Source organism: Oncorhynchus gorbuscha, linkage group LG13 (genome assembly GCF_021184085.1).
Source record: "Oncorhynchus gorbuscha isolate QuinsamMale2020 ecotype Even-year linkage group LG13, OgorEven_v1.0, whole genome shotgun sequence".
Taxonomy (NCBI): domain Eukaryota; kingdom Metazoa; phylum Chordata; class Actinopteri; order Salmoniformes; family Salmonidae; genus Oncorhynchus; species Oncorhynchus gorbuscha.
In genome coordinates this window covers 4,152,039-4,170,875 of record NC_060185.1, presented here as the reverse complement: position 1 = coordinate 4,170,875, position 18,837 = coordinate 4,152,039, and the positions used below count along the sequence as shown (strand labels likewise).

Below are 18,837 nucleotides of genomic sequence, written 5' to 3'. Positions count from 1 at the left end.
GGTCAAGTAGTGCTCTAATTAGGGAAGAGGGCTCTGGTCAAGTAGTGCTCTAATTAGGGAATAGGGCTCTGGTCAGGTTGTGCTCTAATTAGGGAATAGGGCTCTGGTCAGGTAGTGCTCTGTAAAGAGCTAGACTCAGCAACAGGTGGGGGGAGGGGTGTAAATTCACCAGGAATTTAGCTAAAAATGTTTTTAATTTAGGAAATCTGCTCCCAAATATTCCCACGGATACCTGGGATAGAGAATAGTAGTTCCCTACCCCTGGAATAGAGAATAGTAGTTCCCTACCCCTGGAATAGAGAATAGTAGTTCCCTACCCCTGGAATAGAGAATAGAGAATAGTAGTTCCCTACCCCTGGAATAGAGAATAGTAGTTCCCAACCCCTGGAATAGAGAATAGAGAATAGTAGTTCCCTACCCCTGGAATAGAGAATAGAGAATAGTAGTTCCCTACCCCTGGAATAGAGAATAGAGAATAGTAGTTCCCTACCCCTGGGATAGAGAATAGTAGTTCCTTACCCCTGGAATAGAGAATAGAGAATAGTAGTTCCCTACCCCTGGAATAGAGAATAGAGAATAGTAGTTCCCTACCCCTGGGATAGAGAATAGTAGTTCCCTACCCCTGGGATAGAGAATAGAGAATAGTAGTTCCCTACCCCTGGGATAGAGAATAGTAGTTCCCTACCCCTGGGATAGAGAATAGTAGTTCCCTACCCCTGGAATAGAGAATAGTAGTTCCCTACCCCTGGAATAGAGAATAGAGAATAGTAGTTCCCTACCCCTGGAATAGAGAATAGAGAATAGTAGTTCCCTACCCCTGGAATAGAGAATAGTAGTTCCCTACCCCTGGGATAGAGAATAGTAGTTCCCTACCCCTGGGATAGAGAATAGAGAATAGTAGTTCCCTACACCTGGGATAGAGAATAGTAGTTCCCTACCCCTGGAATAGAGAATAGAGAATAGTAGTTCCCTACCCCTGGAATAGAGAATAGAGAATAGTAGTTCCCTACCCCTGGGATAGAGAATAGTAGTTCCCTACCCCTGGAATAGAGAATAGAGAATAGTAGTTCCCTACCCCTGGAATAGAGAATAGAGAATAGTAGTTCCCTACCCCTGGGATAGAGAATAGTAGTTCCCTACCCCTGGGATAGAGAATAGTAGTTCCCTACCCCTGGGATAGAGAATAGTAGTTCCCTACCCCTGGAATAGAGAATAGTAGTTCCCTACCCCTGGGATAGAGAATAGTAGTTCCCTACCCCTGGGATAGAGAATAGTAGTTCCCTACCCCTGGGATAGAGAATAGTAGTTCCCTACCCCTGGAATAGAGAATAGTAGTTCCCTACCCCTGGAATAGAGAATAGTAGTTCCCTACCCCTGGGATAGAGAATAGTAGTTCCCTACCCCTGGAATAGAGAATAGTAGTTCCCTACCCCTGGAATAGAGAATAGAGAATAGTAGTTCCCTACCCCTGGAATAGAGAATAGTAGTTCCCTACCTCTGGGATAGAGAATAGTAGTTCCCTACCCCTGGGATAGAGAATAGTAGTTCCCTACCCCTGGGATAGAGAATAGTAGTTCCCTACCCCTGGAATGGAGAATAGTAGTTCCCTACCCCTGGAATAGAGAATAGTAGTTCCCTACCCCTGGGATAGAGAATAGTAGTTCCCTACCCCTGGGATAGAGAATAGTAGTTCCCTACCCCTGGGATAGAGAATAGTAGTTCCCTACCCCTGGAATAGAGAATAGTAGTTCCCTACCTCTGGGATAGAGAATAGTAGTTCCCTACCCCTGGGATAGAGAATAGTAGTTCCCTACCCCTGGGATAGAGAATAGTAGTTCCCTACCCCTGGGATAGAGAATAGTAGTTCCCTACCCCTGGAATAGAGAATAGTAGTTCCCTACCCCTGGAATAGAGAATAGTAGTTCCCTACCCCTGGGATAGAGAATAGTAGTTCCCTACCCCTGGGATAGAGAATAGTAGTCCCCTACCCCTGGGATAGAGAATAGTAGTCCCCTACCCCTGGGATAGAGAATAGTAGTTCCCTACCCCTGGGATAGAGAATAGTAGTTCCCTACCCCTGGGATAGAGAATAGAGAATAGTAGTTACCTACCCCTGGAATAGAGAATAGTAGTTCCCTACCCCTGGAATAGAGAATAGAGAATAGTAGTTCCCTACACCTGGAATAGAGAATAGAGAATAGTAGTTCCCTACACCTGGAATAGAGAATAGAGAATAGTAGTTCCCTACCCCTGGAATAGAGAATAGTAGTTCCCTACCCCTGGAATAGAGAATAGTAGTTCCCTACCCCTGGAATAGAGAATAGTAGTTCCCTTCCCCTGGAATAGAGAATAGGGTTCCATTTCAGATGCATATTTCTCTTCCAGATCAAGCAATGTCTGGTCCTCTAGTCTGGTCCCTCTAGTCTGGTCCTCTAGTCTGGTCCTCTATATGGTCCCTCTAGTCTGGTCCCTCTAGTCTGGTCCCTCTAGTCTGGTTCTCTAGTCTGGTCCCTCTAGTCTGGTCCCTCTAGTCTGGCCCTCTAGTCTGGTCCTCTAGTCTGGTCCTCTAGTCTGGTCCCTCTAGTCTGGTCCTGTAGTCTGGTCCTCTAGTCTGGTCCTCTAGTCTGGTCCTCTAGTCTGGTCCTCTAGTCTGGTCCCTGTAGTCTGGTCCCTCTAGTCTGGTCCCTCTAGTCTGGTCCCTCTAGTCTGGTCCTCTAGTCTGGCCCTCTAGTCTGGCCCTCTAGTCTGGCCCCTCTAGTCTGGTCCTCTAGTCTGGTCCCTCTAGTCTGGTCCTCTAGTCTGGTCCCTCTAGTCTGGTCCTCTAGTCTGGTCCCTCTAGTCTGGTCCCTCTAGTCTGGTTCTCTATCTGGTCCCTCTAGTCTGGTCCCTCTAGTCTGGTCCTCTATATGGTCCCTCTAGTCTGCTCCTCTAGTCTGGTCCCTCTAGTCTGGTCCTCTAGTCTGGTCCCTCTAGTCTGGTCCCTCTAGTCTGGTCCCTCTAGTCTGGTCCTCTAGTCTGGTCCCTCTAGTCTGGTTCTCTAGTCTGGTCCTCTATATGGTCCCTCTAGTCTGGTCCTCTAGTCTGGTCCCTCTAGTCTGGTCCCTCTAGTCTGGTCCTCTATATGGTCCCTCTAGTCTGGCCCTCTAGTCTGGTCCTCTAGTCTGGTCCTCTAGATTGACCCTCTAGATGGACCCTGTAGTCTGGTCCTCTATATGGACCCTGTAGTCTGGTCCTCTATAGCTCAGTTGGTAGAGCATGGCGCTTGTAACGCCAGGGTAGTGGGTTCGATTCCCAGGACCACCCATACGTAGAATGTATGCACACATGACTGTAAGTCGCTTTGGATAAAAGTGTCTGCTAAATGTCATATATTATTATTATTATTATTATATATATGGTCCCTCTAGTCTGCTCCTCTAGTCTGGTCCTCTATATGGACCCTCTAGTCTGGTCCCTCTATATGGACCCTCTAGTCTGGTCCCTCTAGTCTGGTCCTCTAGTCTGGTCCTCTATATGGACCCTCTAGTCTGGTCCCTCTATATGGACCCTCTAGTCTGGTCCTCTAGTCTGGTCCTCTATATGGACCCTCTAGTCTGGTCCTCTAGTCTGGTCCTCTATATGGACCCTCTAGTCTGGTCCCTCTAGTCTGGTCCCTCTATGGACCCTCTAGTCTGGTCCCTCTAGTCTGGTCCTCTAGTCTGGACCCTGTAGTCTGGTCCTCTATATGGACCTTCTAGTCTGGTCCTCTATATGGACCCTGTTAGCCTGGTCCTCTATATGGACCCTCTAGTCTGGTCCTCTAGTCTGGTCCTCTATATGGACCCTCTAGTCTGGTCCTCTAGTCTGGTCCTCTATATGGACCCTCTAGTCTGGTCCTCTATATGGACCCTGTAGTCTGGTCCTCTAGATGGACCCTGTTAGCCTGGTCCTCTAGATGGACCCTGTTAGCCTGGTCCTCTAGTCTGATCCTCTAGATGGACCCTGTTAGCCTGGTCCTCTAGATGGACCCTGTTAGTCTGGTCCTCTAGATGGACCCTGTTAGCCTGGCCTCTATATGGACCCTGTTAGCCTGGTCCTCTATATGGACCCTGTTAGCCTGGTCCTCTAGATGAACCCTGTTAGCCTGGTCCTTTTTATGGACCCTGTTAGCCTGGTCCTCTAGATGGACCCTGTTAGCCTGGTCCTTTTTATGGACCCTGTTAGCCTGGTCCTCTAGATGGACCCTGTTAGCCTGGAGATGAACCCTGTTAGCCTGGTCCTCTATACGGACCCTGTTAGCCTGATCCTCTAGATGGACCCTGTTAGCCTGGTCCTCTATATGGACCCTGTTAGCCTGGTCCTCTAGTCTGGTCCTCTATATGGACCCTGTTATCCTGGTCCTCTAGATGGACCCTGTTAGCCTGGTCCTCTAGATGGACCCTGTTAGCCTGGTCCTCTAGTCTGGTCCTCTATATGGACCCTGTTAGCCTGGCCTCTATATGGACCCTGTTAGCCTGATCCTCTAGATGGACCCTGTTAGCCTGGTCCTCTAGATGGACCCTGTTAGCCTGGTCCTCTAGATGGACCCTGTTAGCCTGGTCCTCTATATGGACCCTGTTAGCCTGGTCATCTATATGGACCCTGTTAGCCTGGTCCTCTAGATGGACCCTGTTAGCCTGGTCCTCTAGTCTGGTCCTCTAGATGGACCCTGTTAGCCTGGTCCTCTAGATGGACCCTGTTAGCCTGGTCCTCTATATGGACCCTCTAGTCTGGACCCTGTTAGCCTGGTCCTCTATATGGACCCTGTTAGCCTGGTCCTCTAGATTGACCCTCTATATGGACCCTGTAATCTGGTCCTCTAGATGGACCCTGTTAGCCTGGTCCTCTAGATGGACCCTGTTAGCCTGGTCCTCTAGTCTGGTCCTCTAGATGGACCCTGTTAGCCTGGTCCTCTAGATGGACCCTGTTAGCCTGGTCCTCTATATGGACCCTGTTAGCCTGGTCCTCTATATGGACCCTCTAGTCTGGACCCTGTTAGTCTGGTCCTCTAGATGAACCCTGTTAGCCTGGTCCTCTAGATGGACCCTGTTAGTCTGGTCCTCTAGATGGACCCTGTTAGCCTGGCCTCTATATGGACCCTGTTAGCCTGGTCCTCTATATGGACCCTGTTAGCCTGGTCCTCTAGATGAACCCTGTTAGCCTGGTCCTTTTTATGGACCCTGTTAGCCTGGTCCTCTAGATGGACCCTGTTAGCCTGGTCCTTTTTATGGACCCTGTTAGCCTGGTCCTCTAGATGGACCCTGTTAGCCTGGAGATGAACCCTGTTAGCCTGGTCCTCTATACGGACCCTGTTAGCCTGGTCCTCTAGATGGACCCTGTTAGCCTGGTCCTCTATATGGACCCTGTTATCCTGGTCCTCTAGATGGACCCTGTTAGCCTGGTCCTCTAGATGGACCCTGTTAGCCTGGTCCTCTAGTCTGGTCCTCTATATGGACCCTGTTAGCCTGGCCTCTATATGGACCCTGTTAGCCTGATCCTCTAGATGGACCCTGGTAGCCTGGTCCTCTAGATGGACCCTGTTAGCCTGGTCCTCTAGATGGACCCTGTTAGCCTGGTCCTCTATATGGACCCTGTTAGCCTGGTCGTCTATATGGACCCTGTTAGCCTGGTCCTCTAGATGGACCCTGTTAGCCTGATCCTCTAGATGGACCCTGTTAGCCTGGTCCTCTAGATGGACCCTGTTAGCCTGGTCCTCTAGATGGACCCTGTTAGCCTGGTCCTTTAGATGGACCCTGTTAGCCTGGTCCTCTATATGGACCCTGTTAGCCTGGTCGTCTATATGGACCCTGTTATCCTGGTCCTCTAGATGGACCCTGTTAGCCTGGTCCTCTATATGGACCCTGTTAGCCTTGTCCTCTAGATGGACCCTGTTAGCCTGGTCCTCTAGATGGACCCTGTTAGCCTGGTCCTCTAGATTAACCCTGTTAGCCTGGTCCTCTAGATGAACCCTGTTAGCCTGGTCCTCTAGATGAACCCTGTTAGCCTGGACCTCTAGATGGACCCTGTTAGCCTTTAGATGTCTGAAGAGCAGTAGGTCACCTTGGTTTCTGTCCTTAACAGCTCCTTTCCCCCTCTTCCTCCCCCTCTTCCTCCCCCAGGCGTGTACAGAGATGGTGATGCCACTCTGCACTGATGGGGTGCAGGACATGTTTGAGCCCCAGGACTGGAACTTCCAGGCCTTCTCAGATGAGTGCAACTCCCTGTTCGGGGTGCGTCCTCGGGCTGACTGGGCAGCGACCGTCTACGGGGGACTGGACATTGCTTCTCACAGCAACATCATCTTCAGGTAAACTAACACCTGCTGATTTTACTGAGCGAGGGACAGAAGATTTACCTGTGACCATGTAACTGGAGATTGCTATTATTATTATTATTATTATTATTATTAGATTGTGACTGAAATTGTTCCCCGGACACGTCAATCTAACTTGGACCATGCCTTAGCCCTCGCCATGTGTTATTCACGGTAATCAACAGGTTCTCATGTCTTAATGCTTAATTAATACACTGTTACCCAATAGAGGTTCAGCCATCTTAATTAATACACTGTTACCCAATAGAGGTTCAGCCATCTTAATTAATACACTGTTACCCAATAGAGGTTCAGCCATCTTAAATAATACATTGTTACCCAGGGGTTCAGGCATCTTAATTAATACACTGTTACCCAATAGATGTTCAGCCATCTTAATTAATACACTGTTACCCAATAGAGGTTCAGCCATCTTAATTAATACATTGTTACCCAATAGATGTTCAGCCATCTTAATTGATACACTGTTACCCAATAGAGGTTCAGCCATCTTAATTAATACCCTGTTACCCAATAGAGGTTAAGCCATCTTAATTAATACACTGTTACCCAATAGAGGTTAAGCCATCTTAATTAATACACTGTTACCCAATAGAGGTTCAGCCATCTTAATTAATACACTGTTACCCAATAGAGGTTCAGCCATCTTAAATAATACACTGTTACCCAATAGAGGTTCAGCCATCTTAAATAATACACTGTTACCCAATAGATGTTCAGCCATCTTAATTAATACACTGTTACGCAATAGAGGTTCAGCCATCTTAATTAATACACTGTTACCCAATAGAGGTTCAGCCATCTTAATTAATACACTGTTACCCAATAGAGGTTCAGCCATCTTAAATAATACACTGTTACCCAATAGATGTTCAGCCATCTTAATTAATACACTGTTACGCAATAGAGGTTCAGCCATCTTAATTAATACACTGTTACCCAATAGAGGTTCAGCCATCTTAATTAATACACTGTTACCCAATAGAGGTTCAGCCATCTTAATTAATACACTGTTACCCAATAGAGGTTCAGCCATCTTAATTAATACACTGTTACCCAATAGAGGTTCAGCCATCTTAAATAATACATTGTTACCCAGGGGTTCAGGCATCTTAATTAATACACTGTTACCCAATAGATGTTCAGCCATCTTAATTAATACACTGTTACCCAATAGAGGTTCAGCCATCTTAATTAATACACTGTTACCCAATAGAGGTTCAGCCATCTTAATTAATACACTGTTACCCAATAGATGTTCAGCCATCTTAATTGATACACTGTTACCCAATAGAGGTTCAGCCATCTTAATTAATACCCTGTTACCCAATAGAGGTTAAGCCATCTTAATTAATACACTGTTACCCAATAGAGGTTAAGCCATCTTAATTAATACACTGTTACCCAATAGAGGTTCAGCCATCTTAATTAATACACTGTTACCCAATAGAGGTTCAGCCATCTTAAATAATACACTGTTACCCAATAGAGGTTCAGCCATCTTAAATAATACACTGTTACCCAATAGATGTTCAGCCATCTTAATTAATACACTGTTACGCAATAGAGGTTCAGCCATCTTAATTAATACACTGTTACCCAATAGAGGTTCAGCCATCTTAATTAATACACTGTTACCCAATAGAGGTTCAGCCATCTTAAATAATACACTGTTACCCAATAAATGTTCAGCCATCTTAATTAATACACTGTTACGCAATAGAGGTTCAGCCATCTTAATTAATACACTGTTACCCAATAGAGGTTCAGCCATCTTAATTAATACACTGTTACCCAATAGAGGTTCAGCCATCTTAATTAATACACTGTTACCCAATAGAGGTTCAGCCATCTTAATTAATACCCTGTTACCCAATAGAGGTTCAGCCATCTTAATTAATACACTGTTACCCAATAGATGTTCAGCCATCTTAATTAATACACTGTTACCCAGAGGTTCAGCCATCTTAATTAATACACTGTTACCCAATAGAGGTTCAGCCATCTTAATTAATACCCTGTTACCCAATAGAGGTTCAGCCATCTTAAATAATACACTGTTACCCAATAGATGTTCAGCCATCTTAATTATTGCACTGTTACGCAATAGAGGTTCAGCCATCTTAATTAATACACTGTTACCCAATAGAGGTTCAGCCATCTTCATTAATACACTGTTACCCAATAGAGGTTCAGCCATCTTAATTAATACACTGTTACCCAATAGAGGTTCAGCCATCTTAATTAATACACTGTTACCCAATAGAGGTTCAGCCATCTTAATTAATACACTGTTACCCAATAGAGGTTCAGCCATCTTAAATAATACACTGTTACCCAATAGATGTTCAGCCATCTTAATTAATACACTGTTACGCAATAGAGGTTCAGCCATCTTAATTAATACACTGTTACCCAATAGAGGTTCAGCCATCTTAATTAATACACTGTTACCCAATAGAGGTTCAGCCATCTTAATTAATACACTGTTACCCAATAGAGGTTCAGCCATCTTAATTAATACCCTGTTACCCAATAGAGGTTCAGCCATCTTAATTAATACACTGTTACCCAGAGGTTCAGCCATCTTAATTAATACACTGTTACCCAATAGAGGTTCAGCCATCTTAATTAATACCCTGTTACCCAATAGAGGTTCAGCCATCTTAAATAATACACTGTTACCCAATAGATGTTCAGCCATCTTAATTAATACACTGTTACGCAATAGAGGTTCAGCCATCTTAATTAATACACTGTTACCCAATAGAGGTTCAGCCATCTTAATTAATACACTGTTACCCAATAGAGGTTCAGCCATCTTAATTAATACACTGTTACCCAATAGATGTTCAGCCATCTTAATTAATACACTGTTACCCAATAGAGGTTCAGCCATCTTAATTAATACACTGTTACCCAATAGAGGTTCAGCCATCTTAATTAATACACTGTTACCCAATAGAGGTTCAGCCATCTTAAATAATACACTGTTACCCAATAGATGTTCAGCCATCTTAATTAATACACTGTTACGCAATAGAGGTTCAGCCATCTTAATTAATACACTGTTACCCAATAGAGGTTCAGCCATCTTAATTAATACACTGTTACCCAATAGAGGTTCAGCCATCTTAATTAATACACTGTTACCCAATAGAGGTTCAGCCATCTTAATTAATACACTGTTACCCAATAGAGGTTCAGCCATCTTAATGAATACACTGTTACCCAATAGATGTTCAGCCATCTTAATTGATACACTGTTACCCAATAGAGGTTCAGCCATCTTAATGAATACACTGTTACCCAATAGATGTTCAGCCATCTTAATTGATACACTGTTACCCAATAGATGTTCAGCCATCTTAATTGATACACTGTTACCCAATAGAGGGTCAACCATCTTAATTAATACCCTGTTACCCAATAGAGGTTCAGCCATCTTAATTAATACACTGTTACCCAATAGAGGTTCAGCCATCTTAAATAATACACTGTTACCCAATAGAGGTTCAGCCATCTTAATTAATACACTGTTACCCAATAGAGGTTCAGCCATCTTAATTAATACACTGTTACCCAATAGATGTTCAGCCATCTTAAATAATGCACTGTTACCCAGTAGATGTTCAGCCATCTTAATTAATACACTGTTACCCAATAGAGGTTCAGCCATCTTAATTAATACACTGTTACCCAATAGAGGTTCAGCCATCTTAAATATTACACTGTTACCCAATAGATGTTCAGCCATCTTAATTAATACACTGTTACCCAATAGAGGTTCAGCCATCTTAATTAAATGCTAACTCCCATTCGTGTAAGCTGGTTAGCATAGCTAGCATACAGAAATCAGTGGTGGTAGTCAGTCGTTTTTTAACCGTAATGCCTTTGATTTTTGATACAGCACTGCCTCTTACCTGTATTCATGATACAGCACTGCCTCTTACCTGTATTCATGATGCAGCACTGCCTCTTACCTATATTCATGATACAGCACTGCCTCTTACCTGTGACTCTTCATGATACAGCACTGCCTCTTACCTGTGACTGTATTCATGATACAGCACTGCCTCTTACCTGTGACTCTTCATGATACAGCACTGCCTCTTACCTGTGACTGTATTCATGATGCAGCACTGCCTCTTACCTGTGACTCTTCATGATACAGCACTGCCTCTTACCTGTGACTCTATTCATGATACAGCACTGCCTCTTACCTGTGACTCTATTCATGATACAGCACTGCCTCTTACCTGTGACTCTATTCATGATACAGCACTGCCTCTTACCTGTGACTCTTCATGATACAGCACTGCCTCTTACCTGTGACTGTATTCATGATACAGCACTGCCTCTTACCTGTGACTCTTCATGATACAGCACTGCCTCTTACCTGTGACTGTATTCATGATGCAGCACTGCCTCTTACCTGTGACTCTTCATGATACAGCACTGCCTCTTACCTGTGACTCTATTCATGATACAGCACTGCCTCTTACCTGTGACTCTATTCATGATACAGCACTGCCTCTTACCTGTGACTCTATTCATGATACAGCACTGCCTCTTACCTGTGACTGTATTCATGATACAGCACTGCCTCTTACCTGTATTCATGATACAGCACTGCCTCTTACCTGTATTTATGATACAGCACTGCCTCTTACCTGTGACTGTATTCATGATACAGCGCTGCCTCTTACCTGTATTCATGATACAGCGCTGCCTCTTACCTGTATTCATGATACAGCACTGCCTCTTACCTGTGACTCTTCATGATACAGCACTGCCTCTTACCTGTATTCATGATACAGCACTGCCTCTTACCTGTGACTGTATTCATGATACAGCGCTGCCTCTTACCTGTATTCATGATGCAGCACTGCCTCTTACCTGTGACTCTTCATGATACAGCACTGCCTCTTACCTGTATTCATGATACAGCACTGCCTCTTACCTGTGACTCTTCATGATACAGCACTGCCTCTTACCTGTGACTCTTCATGATACAGCACTGCCTCTTACCTGTGACTGTATTCATGATACAGTGCTGCCTCTTACCTGTATTCATGATACAGCACTGCCTCTTACCTGTGACTCTTCATGATACAGCACTGCCCCTTACCTGTGACTGTATTCATGATACAGCGCTGCCTCTTACCTGTATTCATGATACAGCACTGCCTCTTACCTGTATTCATGATACAGCACTGCCTCTTACCTGTGACTGTATTCATGATACAGCACTGCCTCTTACCTGTGACTCTTCATGATACAGCACTGCCTCTTACCTGTGACTCTACCTGTATTGTAGGTTAAGCCTGATGTTATTCCATGGAGGTTAAGCCTGATGTTATTCCATGTAGGTTAAGCCTGTTGTTATTCCATGGAGGTTAAGCCTGATGTTATTCCATGTAGGTTAAGCCTGTTGTTATTCCATGGAGGTTAAGCCTGATGTTATTCCATGTAGGTTAAGCCTGTTGTTATTCCATGGAGGTTTAGCCTGATGTTCTTCCATGGAGGTTAAGCCTGATGTTCTTCCATGGAGGTTAAGCCTGATGTTATTCCATGTAGGTTAAGCCTGATGTTATTCCATGGAGGTTAAGCCTGATGTTATTCCATGTAGGTTAAGTCTGATGTTATTCCATGTAGGTTAAGCCTGATGTTATTCCATGTAGGTTAAGCCTGATGTTATTCCATGTTAACTCTGCTTCACTGTTTGATCCTCCTTCCTTATGTGATTGGTTGATCCCTCTCCTCTAAACTCTTACAGTAACGGAGGACTGGACCCGTGGTCAAGTGGTGGGGTGACCCGAAACATCTCTGACTCGGTGGTTGCCATAGTGATACCTGACGGAGCTCACCACCTGGACCTACGCTACAACAACGAGTATGACCCTCACACCGTCCTCTCAGCCCGCATCCAGGAGGTGGAATACTTCAAACTGTGGATCACACAGGCCAGGAAACTACGAATACCAGGTTAAATCAGTCTGAACTACAACTGCCAGGCTAAATCACTCTGAACTACAACTACCAGGTTAAATCACTCTGAACAACAACTGCAAGGCTAAATCATTCTGAACTACAACTACCAGGTTAAATCACTCTGAACTACAACTCCCATGCTAAGTCAATCTGAACTACAACTACCAAGCTAAATAATTCTGAACTACAACTACCAGGTTAAATCACTCTGAACTACAACTCCCATGCTAAGTCACTCTCTCTGAACTACAACTCCCAGGTTAAAGCACTCTGTTACTACAATTATTAAATCAAGCAGAACTAAAACTGCCAGACTAAATCACTTTGAACTTAAACACCCAGGGTTGGCCTGAAATGTCACCCTATTCCCTATATAGTGCACTACTTTTATCCAGGACCCCCTAGGACTCTGGTCAGAAGTAGGCCAGTAGATGCAAGCCCCAGCCTCTCAGACTACCTGAAGCTGAAAGACCATAGCATATAACATGTGGCTTTGTTGCAATGCCCTCTCTAGCATACTACTAAGAAGGGAGCAATGTATTGAACGTGTATTCTAAGTGATATGCTACTGTGGACATTGAAACTAAGGCTTTTGTTTGCATCCCAAAAGTGACCCTATACCCTATATAGTGCACTACTTTAGACCAGAACACTATGGGACCCTATACCCTATATAGTGCACTACTTTAGACCAGAACACTATGGGACCCTATACCCTATATAGTGCACTACTTTAGACCAGAACACTATGGGACCCTATACCCTATATAGTGCACTACTTTTGACCAGAGCCCATATGGACCCTGTTTAAAAAGGAGTGCACTATGTAGGGAATAGGGTGCCATATAATACCAATGTTCTCTACCACCAAAATGTACTGATGTATTTTCAGGGGAATATTGTTTTTTCAGATGTGTTGAGTTTTTAAGGAAGATCTACTTACACCAATAATCAGGTTTAGTGAAGTAACAATTTCAATGTTGATTTCAAATGATTGTTTACAGTGTTCTCTGTTTCGTACCAAAGTCTCTCTTCAATAAGAGTGTCAGAAAGGGCTAGAATATCAACTGTTAAAAACGGAAATAAATATTTTCTTAATTTTGAAAATTAAAGACATTTTCACATAACACCAGATTAGATCATTCACTTACAGTATTTATGAATTGTGTTTAATTGAAGTTTGATAACTTACACATACATACTGTATATCAGAACAACAATTTAATTTGTTTATTGGGATAATTAGTACAATTTTTTATTTTTTTATTTAACAACTCTCAGGAAAAACGTATGTTGTTTTTTTTGTTAGTGTTTACAATTCGTTGTAATTGACCATTTCTGTTAAACTAGAATTAGCATTTAGTCAGAGATTCTAAGGGTTTTTCCAAAACAATTGATAACATTCACTTGTAGTTTACAGTTTTTATACTACGACCTGAGTTGTATTTGGTCCAGAAATAGACCCATATTTAACCACGGCAGCAGAAGGGCTGGACCCAGCAGTGTCTCTCAATGTCGTGTTAACATGTTTCATTGACTTTAATGGCTGTTCAGTAATACCCCTTTAATGGCTGTTCAGTAATATCCCTTTATTGGCTGTTCAGTAATATCCCTTTAATGGCTGTGGCTGTTCAGTAATATCCCTTTAATTGCTGTGGCTGTTCAGTAATATCCCTTTAATGGCTGTGGCTGTTCAGTAATATCCCTTTAATGGCTGTGGCTGTTCAGTAATATCCCTTTAATGGCTGTGGCTGTTCAGTAATATCCCTTTAATTGCTGTGGCTGTTCAGTAATATCCCTTTAATGGCTGTTCATTAATATCCCTTTAATGGCTGTGGCTGTTCAGTAATATCCCTTTAATTGCTGTGGCTGTTCAGTAATATCCCTTTAATGGCTGTGGCTGTTCAGTAATATCCCTTTAATGGCTGTTCAGTAATATCCCTTTAATGGCTGTGGATGTTCAGTAATATCCCTTTAATGTCTTACTGCTATTGTCATGTGTTGTTCCCAGATTAAAAGCAATGTTATTTTGATACTGTTTTTGTCTTGTCATCTTGTCAACTCTAAACTCACAACCGGAATACTTGCTAAATAAATCATGTGTATTCTACACTGAACATTCGAAAGATATTGACATTTGATGGACGAGTCCTTGGCTTGACAATTATTCATATGTAAACATGCTGAACATCAGAGGGCTGCTTCTATAATCTATATATATTCATCCTGTCACGCTGAGCGTTCCCTTTAACACTGAGCGTTCCCTTTAACACTGAGCGTTCCCTTTAACACTGAGCGTTCCCTTTAACACTGAGCGTTCCCCATAACACTGAGCGTTCCCTTTATCACTGAGCGTTCCCTTTATCACTGAGCGTTCCCTTTATCACTGAGCGTTCCCTTTATCACTGAGCGTTCCCTTTATCACTGAGCGTTCCCTTTATCACTGAGCGTTCCCTTTATCACTGAGCGTTCCCTTTATCATTGAGCGTTCCCTTTATCATTGAGCGTTCCCCATAACACTGAGCGTTCCCTTTATCACTGAGCGTTCCCTTTAATACTGAGCGTTCCCTTTATCACTGAGCGTTCCCTTTAACACTGAGCGTTTCCTTTAACACTGAGCGTTTCCTTTAACACTGAGCGTTCCCTTTAACACTGAGCGTTTCCTTTAACACTGAGCGTTCCCTTTAACACTGAGCGTTCCCTTTAACACTGAGCGTTCCCTTTAACACTGAGCGTTCCCTTTAACACTGAGCGTTCCCTTTAACACTGAGCGTTCCCTTTATCACTGAGCGTTCCCTTTATCACTGAGCGTTCCCTTTATCACTGAGCGTTCCCTTTAACACTGAGCGTTCCCTTTAACACTGAGCGTTCCCTGTCACACTGAGCGTTCCCTGTCACACTGAGCGTTCCCTGTCACACTGAGCGTTCCCTCTAACACTGAGCGTTCCCTTTAACACTGAGCGTTCCCTGTCACACTGAGCGTTCCCTGTCACACTGAGCGTTCCCTGTCACACTGAGCGTTCCCTGTCACACTGAGCGTTCCCTGTCACATTGAGCGTTCCCTTTAACACTGAGCCATCCCTTTAACACTGAGCGTTCCCTTTAACACTGAGCGTTCCCTTTAACACTGAGCGTTCCCTTTAACACTGAGCGTTCCCTTTAACACTGAGCGTTCCCCGTCACACTGAGCGTTCCCTTTATGACTGAGCGTTCCCTTTAACACTGAGCGTTCCCTTTAACACTGAGCGTTCCCCGTCACACTGAGCGTTCCCTTTAACACTGAGGGTTACCCGTCACACTGAGCGTTCCCTTTAACACTGAGCGTTCCCTTTAACACTGAGCGTTCCCAGTCACACTGAGCGTTCCCTTTAACACTGAGCGTTCCCTTTAACACTGAGCGTTCCCTTTAACACTGAGCGTTCCCTTTAACACTGAGCGTTCCCTTTAACACTGAGCGTTCCCCGTCACACTGAGCGTTCCCTTTAACACTGAGCGTTCCCTTTAACACTGAGCGTTCCCCGTCACACTGAGCGTTCCCCGTCACACTGAGCGTTCCCCGTCACACTGAGCGTTCCCCGTCACACTGAGCGTTCCCTTTAACACTCAGCGTTCCCTTTAACACTCAGCGTTCCCTTTAACACTCAGCGTTCCCTTTAACACTCAGCGTTCCCCGTCACACTGAGCGTTCCCCGTCACACTGAGCGTTCCCCGTCTCACTGACCAGGTGTATCCAGGTAAAAGTTATGATCCCTTATCTATGTCACTTCAATCAGTGTAGATGAAGAGGAGGAGGCAGGAAGGATTTTTAAGCCTTGAGACAATAGAGACATGGATTGTGTCTGTGTGCCGTTCAGAGGATGAACGGGCAAGACAACATAGATTTAAGTGCCTTTAAACAGGGTATGGTATTCGGTGCACCGGTTTGTGTCAAGAACTGCAACGCTGCTGAGTTTTTCACACTCAACAGTTTCCCGTGTGTATCAAGAATGTTCCACCACCCAAAGAACATCCAGCCAACTTGACACAACTGTGGGTAAGCATTGGAGTCAACATGGTCCAGAATCACTGTGGAACTGCTTTCGACACCTTCTAGAGTCCATACCCCGACGAATCAAGGCTGTTCTGTGAGGGCAAAAGGGGGGAGGGGGGTGCAACTCAATATTAGGAAAGTGTTCCTAATGTTTTGTTCACTCAGTGTATATATTCATTCTGTTGCCAATCACAGCAGTAGCATGAAGGGGGTGCAAATCAATATTAGGAAAGTGTTCCTAATGTTTTGTTCACTCAGTGAATATATTCATTCTGTTGCCAATCACAGCAGTAGCATGAAGGGGGTGCAACTCAATGTTAGGAAAGTGTTCCTAATGTTTTGTTCACTCAGTGAATATATTAATTCTGTTGCCAATCACAGCAGTAGCATGAAGGGGGTGCAACTCAATGTTAGGAAAGTGTTCCTAATGTTTTGTTCACTCAGTGTATATATTCATTCTGTTGCCAATCACAGCAGTAGCATGAAGGGGGTGCAAATCAATATTAGGAAAGTGTTCCTAATGTTTTTTTCACTCAGTGTATATATTCATTCTGTTGCCAATCACAGCAGTAGCATGAAGGGGGTGCAACTCAAAATTAGGAAAGTGTTCCTAATGTTTTGTTCACTCAGTGTATATATTCATTCTGTTGCCAATCACAGCAGTAGCATGAAGGGGGTGCAACTCAATGTTAGGAAAGTGTTCCTAATGTTTTGTTCACTCAGTGTATATATTCATTCTGTTGCCAATCACAGCAGTAGCATGTGGTTAAGATTTAATAATAACGCATAGAAAGCCAAATCGGAGGAGACCAATAACGGTGCTGGTGGGAGGTGATCGAGGTTGGTGGGGTAAAGTCACAGGCTTGCGTCCCAATTGGTACCCTATTGCCTATATAGTGCACGACTTTTAGACCAGGACTCAAGTTGTACACTGTATATAGGCAATAGGGTACCATTTGGGAATGCAGGGATTGGTGGGTGTGAAATGTTGACCCTAACCCCATGCGGACCAGCCTGTGGGATTCCCCCTGGAGCAGATTCATACAGCTGGGAACCTCAAAGCTTTTTAAATTGCTGTACCTAGACGGGCCATGGTCCCCCGTCAGTTAACCCCTGCTAGCAATATTATTACTACTGCACATTCGGGGCCAGAGAGGGTGGGATGGAGGGAGGGCCTTGGTTTGCAGGAGGGAGGGAGGGCTAGGGTGGGAATGAGGGAGGGAGGGAGGGAATGAGGGAGGGAGGGCTAGGGTGGGAACGAGGGAGGGAGGGAGGGCTAGGGTGGGAACGAGGGAGGGAGGGCTAGGGTGGGAACGAGGGAGGGAGGGCTAGGGTGGGAACGAGGGAGGGAGGGCTAGGGTGGGAATGAGGGAGGGAGGAGAAGGCCATGGTAGGAAGGAGGGAAGGAGGGAACGATGGCTAGAAGCAGGGAGGGCTAGGGTGGAAAGGAGGGAGGGCTAGGGTGGGAAGGAGGGAGGGCTAGGGTGAGGAGGGAGGGAGGGCTAGGGTGGGAAGGATGGAGGGAGGGCTAGGGTGGGAATGAGGGAGGGAGGGCTAGGGTGGGAAGGATGGAGGGAGGGCTAGGGTGGGAATGAGGGAGGGAGGGAAGGCCATGGTAGGAAGGAGGGAAGAAGGGAACGATGGCTAGGAGCAGGGAGGGCTAGGGTGGAAAGGACGGAGGGCTAGGGTGGGAAGGAGGGAGGGCTAGGGTGGGAAAGAGGGAGGGCTAGGGTGGGAAAGAGGGAGGGCCAGGGTGGGAAGGAGGGAGGGCCAGGGTGGGAAGGAGGGAGGGCCAGGGTGGGAAGGAGGGAGGAATGGTTAGGAGAGAGGCAGGGGGTACAGAGGGAGGGAAGGTTAGGAGAGGGAGGGGAGGGAAGGGAAGGGGAGAGGCAGGGGGTACAGAGGGAGGGAAGGTTAGGAGAGGGAGGGGGTACAGAGGGAGGGAAGGTTAGGAGAGAGGCAGGGGGTACAGAGGGAGGGAAGGTTAGGAGAGGGAGGGGAGGGAAGGGAAGGGAAGGTTAGGAGAGAGGCAGGGGGTACAGGGGAGAGAAGGTTAGGAGAGAGGCAGGAGGTACAGAGGGAGGGAAGGTTAGGGAGGGAGGGGAGGGAAGGGAAGGGAAGGTTAGGAGAGGGAGGGGAGGGAAGGGAAAGGAAGGTTAGGAGAGAGGCAGGGGGTACAGAGGGAGAGAAGGTTAGGAGAGAGGCAGGGGGTACAGAGGAAGAGAAGGTTAGGAGAGGGGCAGGGGGTACAGAGGGAGAGAAGGTTAGGAGAGGGAGGGGAGGGGAGGGAAGGGGAGGTTAGGAGAGAGGCAGGGGGTACAGAGGGAGAGAAGGTTAGGAGAGGGAGGGGAGGGAAGGGAAGGTTAGGAGAGGGAGGGAGGGAAGGGAAGGGAGAGGCAGGGGTACAGAGGGAGAGAAGGTTAGGAGAGAGGCAGGGGGTACAGAGGGAGAGAAGGTTAGG

At 45.4% G+C, this 18,837-nt stretch overlaps 1 protein-coding gene across 1 annotated transcript in view; it reads left to right on the top strand.

Annotated features, from left to right (window-relative positions):
• LOC123992454 (prolylcarboxypeptidase (angiotensinase C)) overlaps positions 1 to 14,379 on the top strand; it is a 39,479-nt gene extending 25,100 nt beyond the window's left edge. The window contains exons 8-9 of the mRNA XM_046293605.1: positions 6,138 to 6,325; positions 12,132 to 14,379. Coding sequence (XP_046149561.1) covers positions 6,138 to 6,325; positions 12,132 to 12,345 — 402 coding nt within the window. The 3' untranslated portion in view covers positions 12,346 to 14,379. The remainder of the gene's footprint in view (positions 1 to 6,137; positions 6,326 to 12,131) is intronic.
• Positions 14,380 to 18,837: the final 4,458 nt, after the last annotated feature.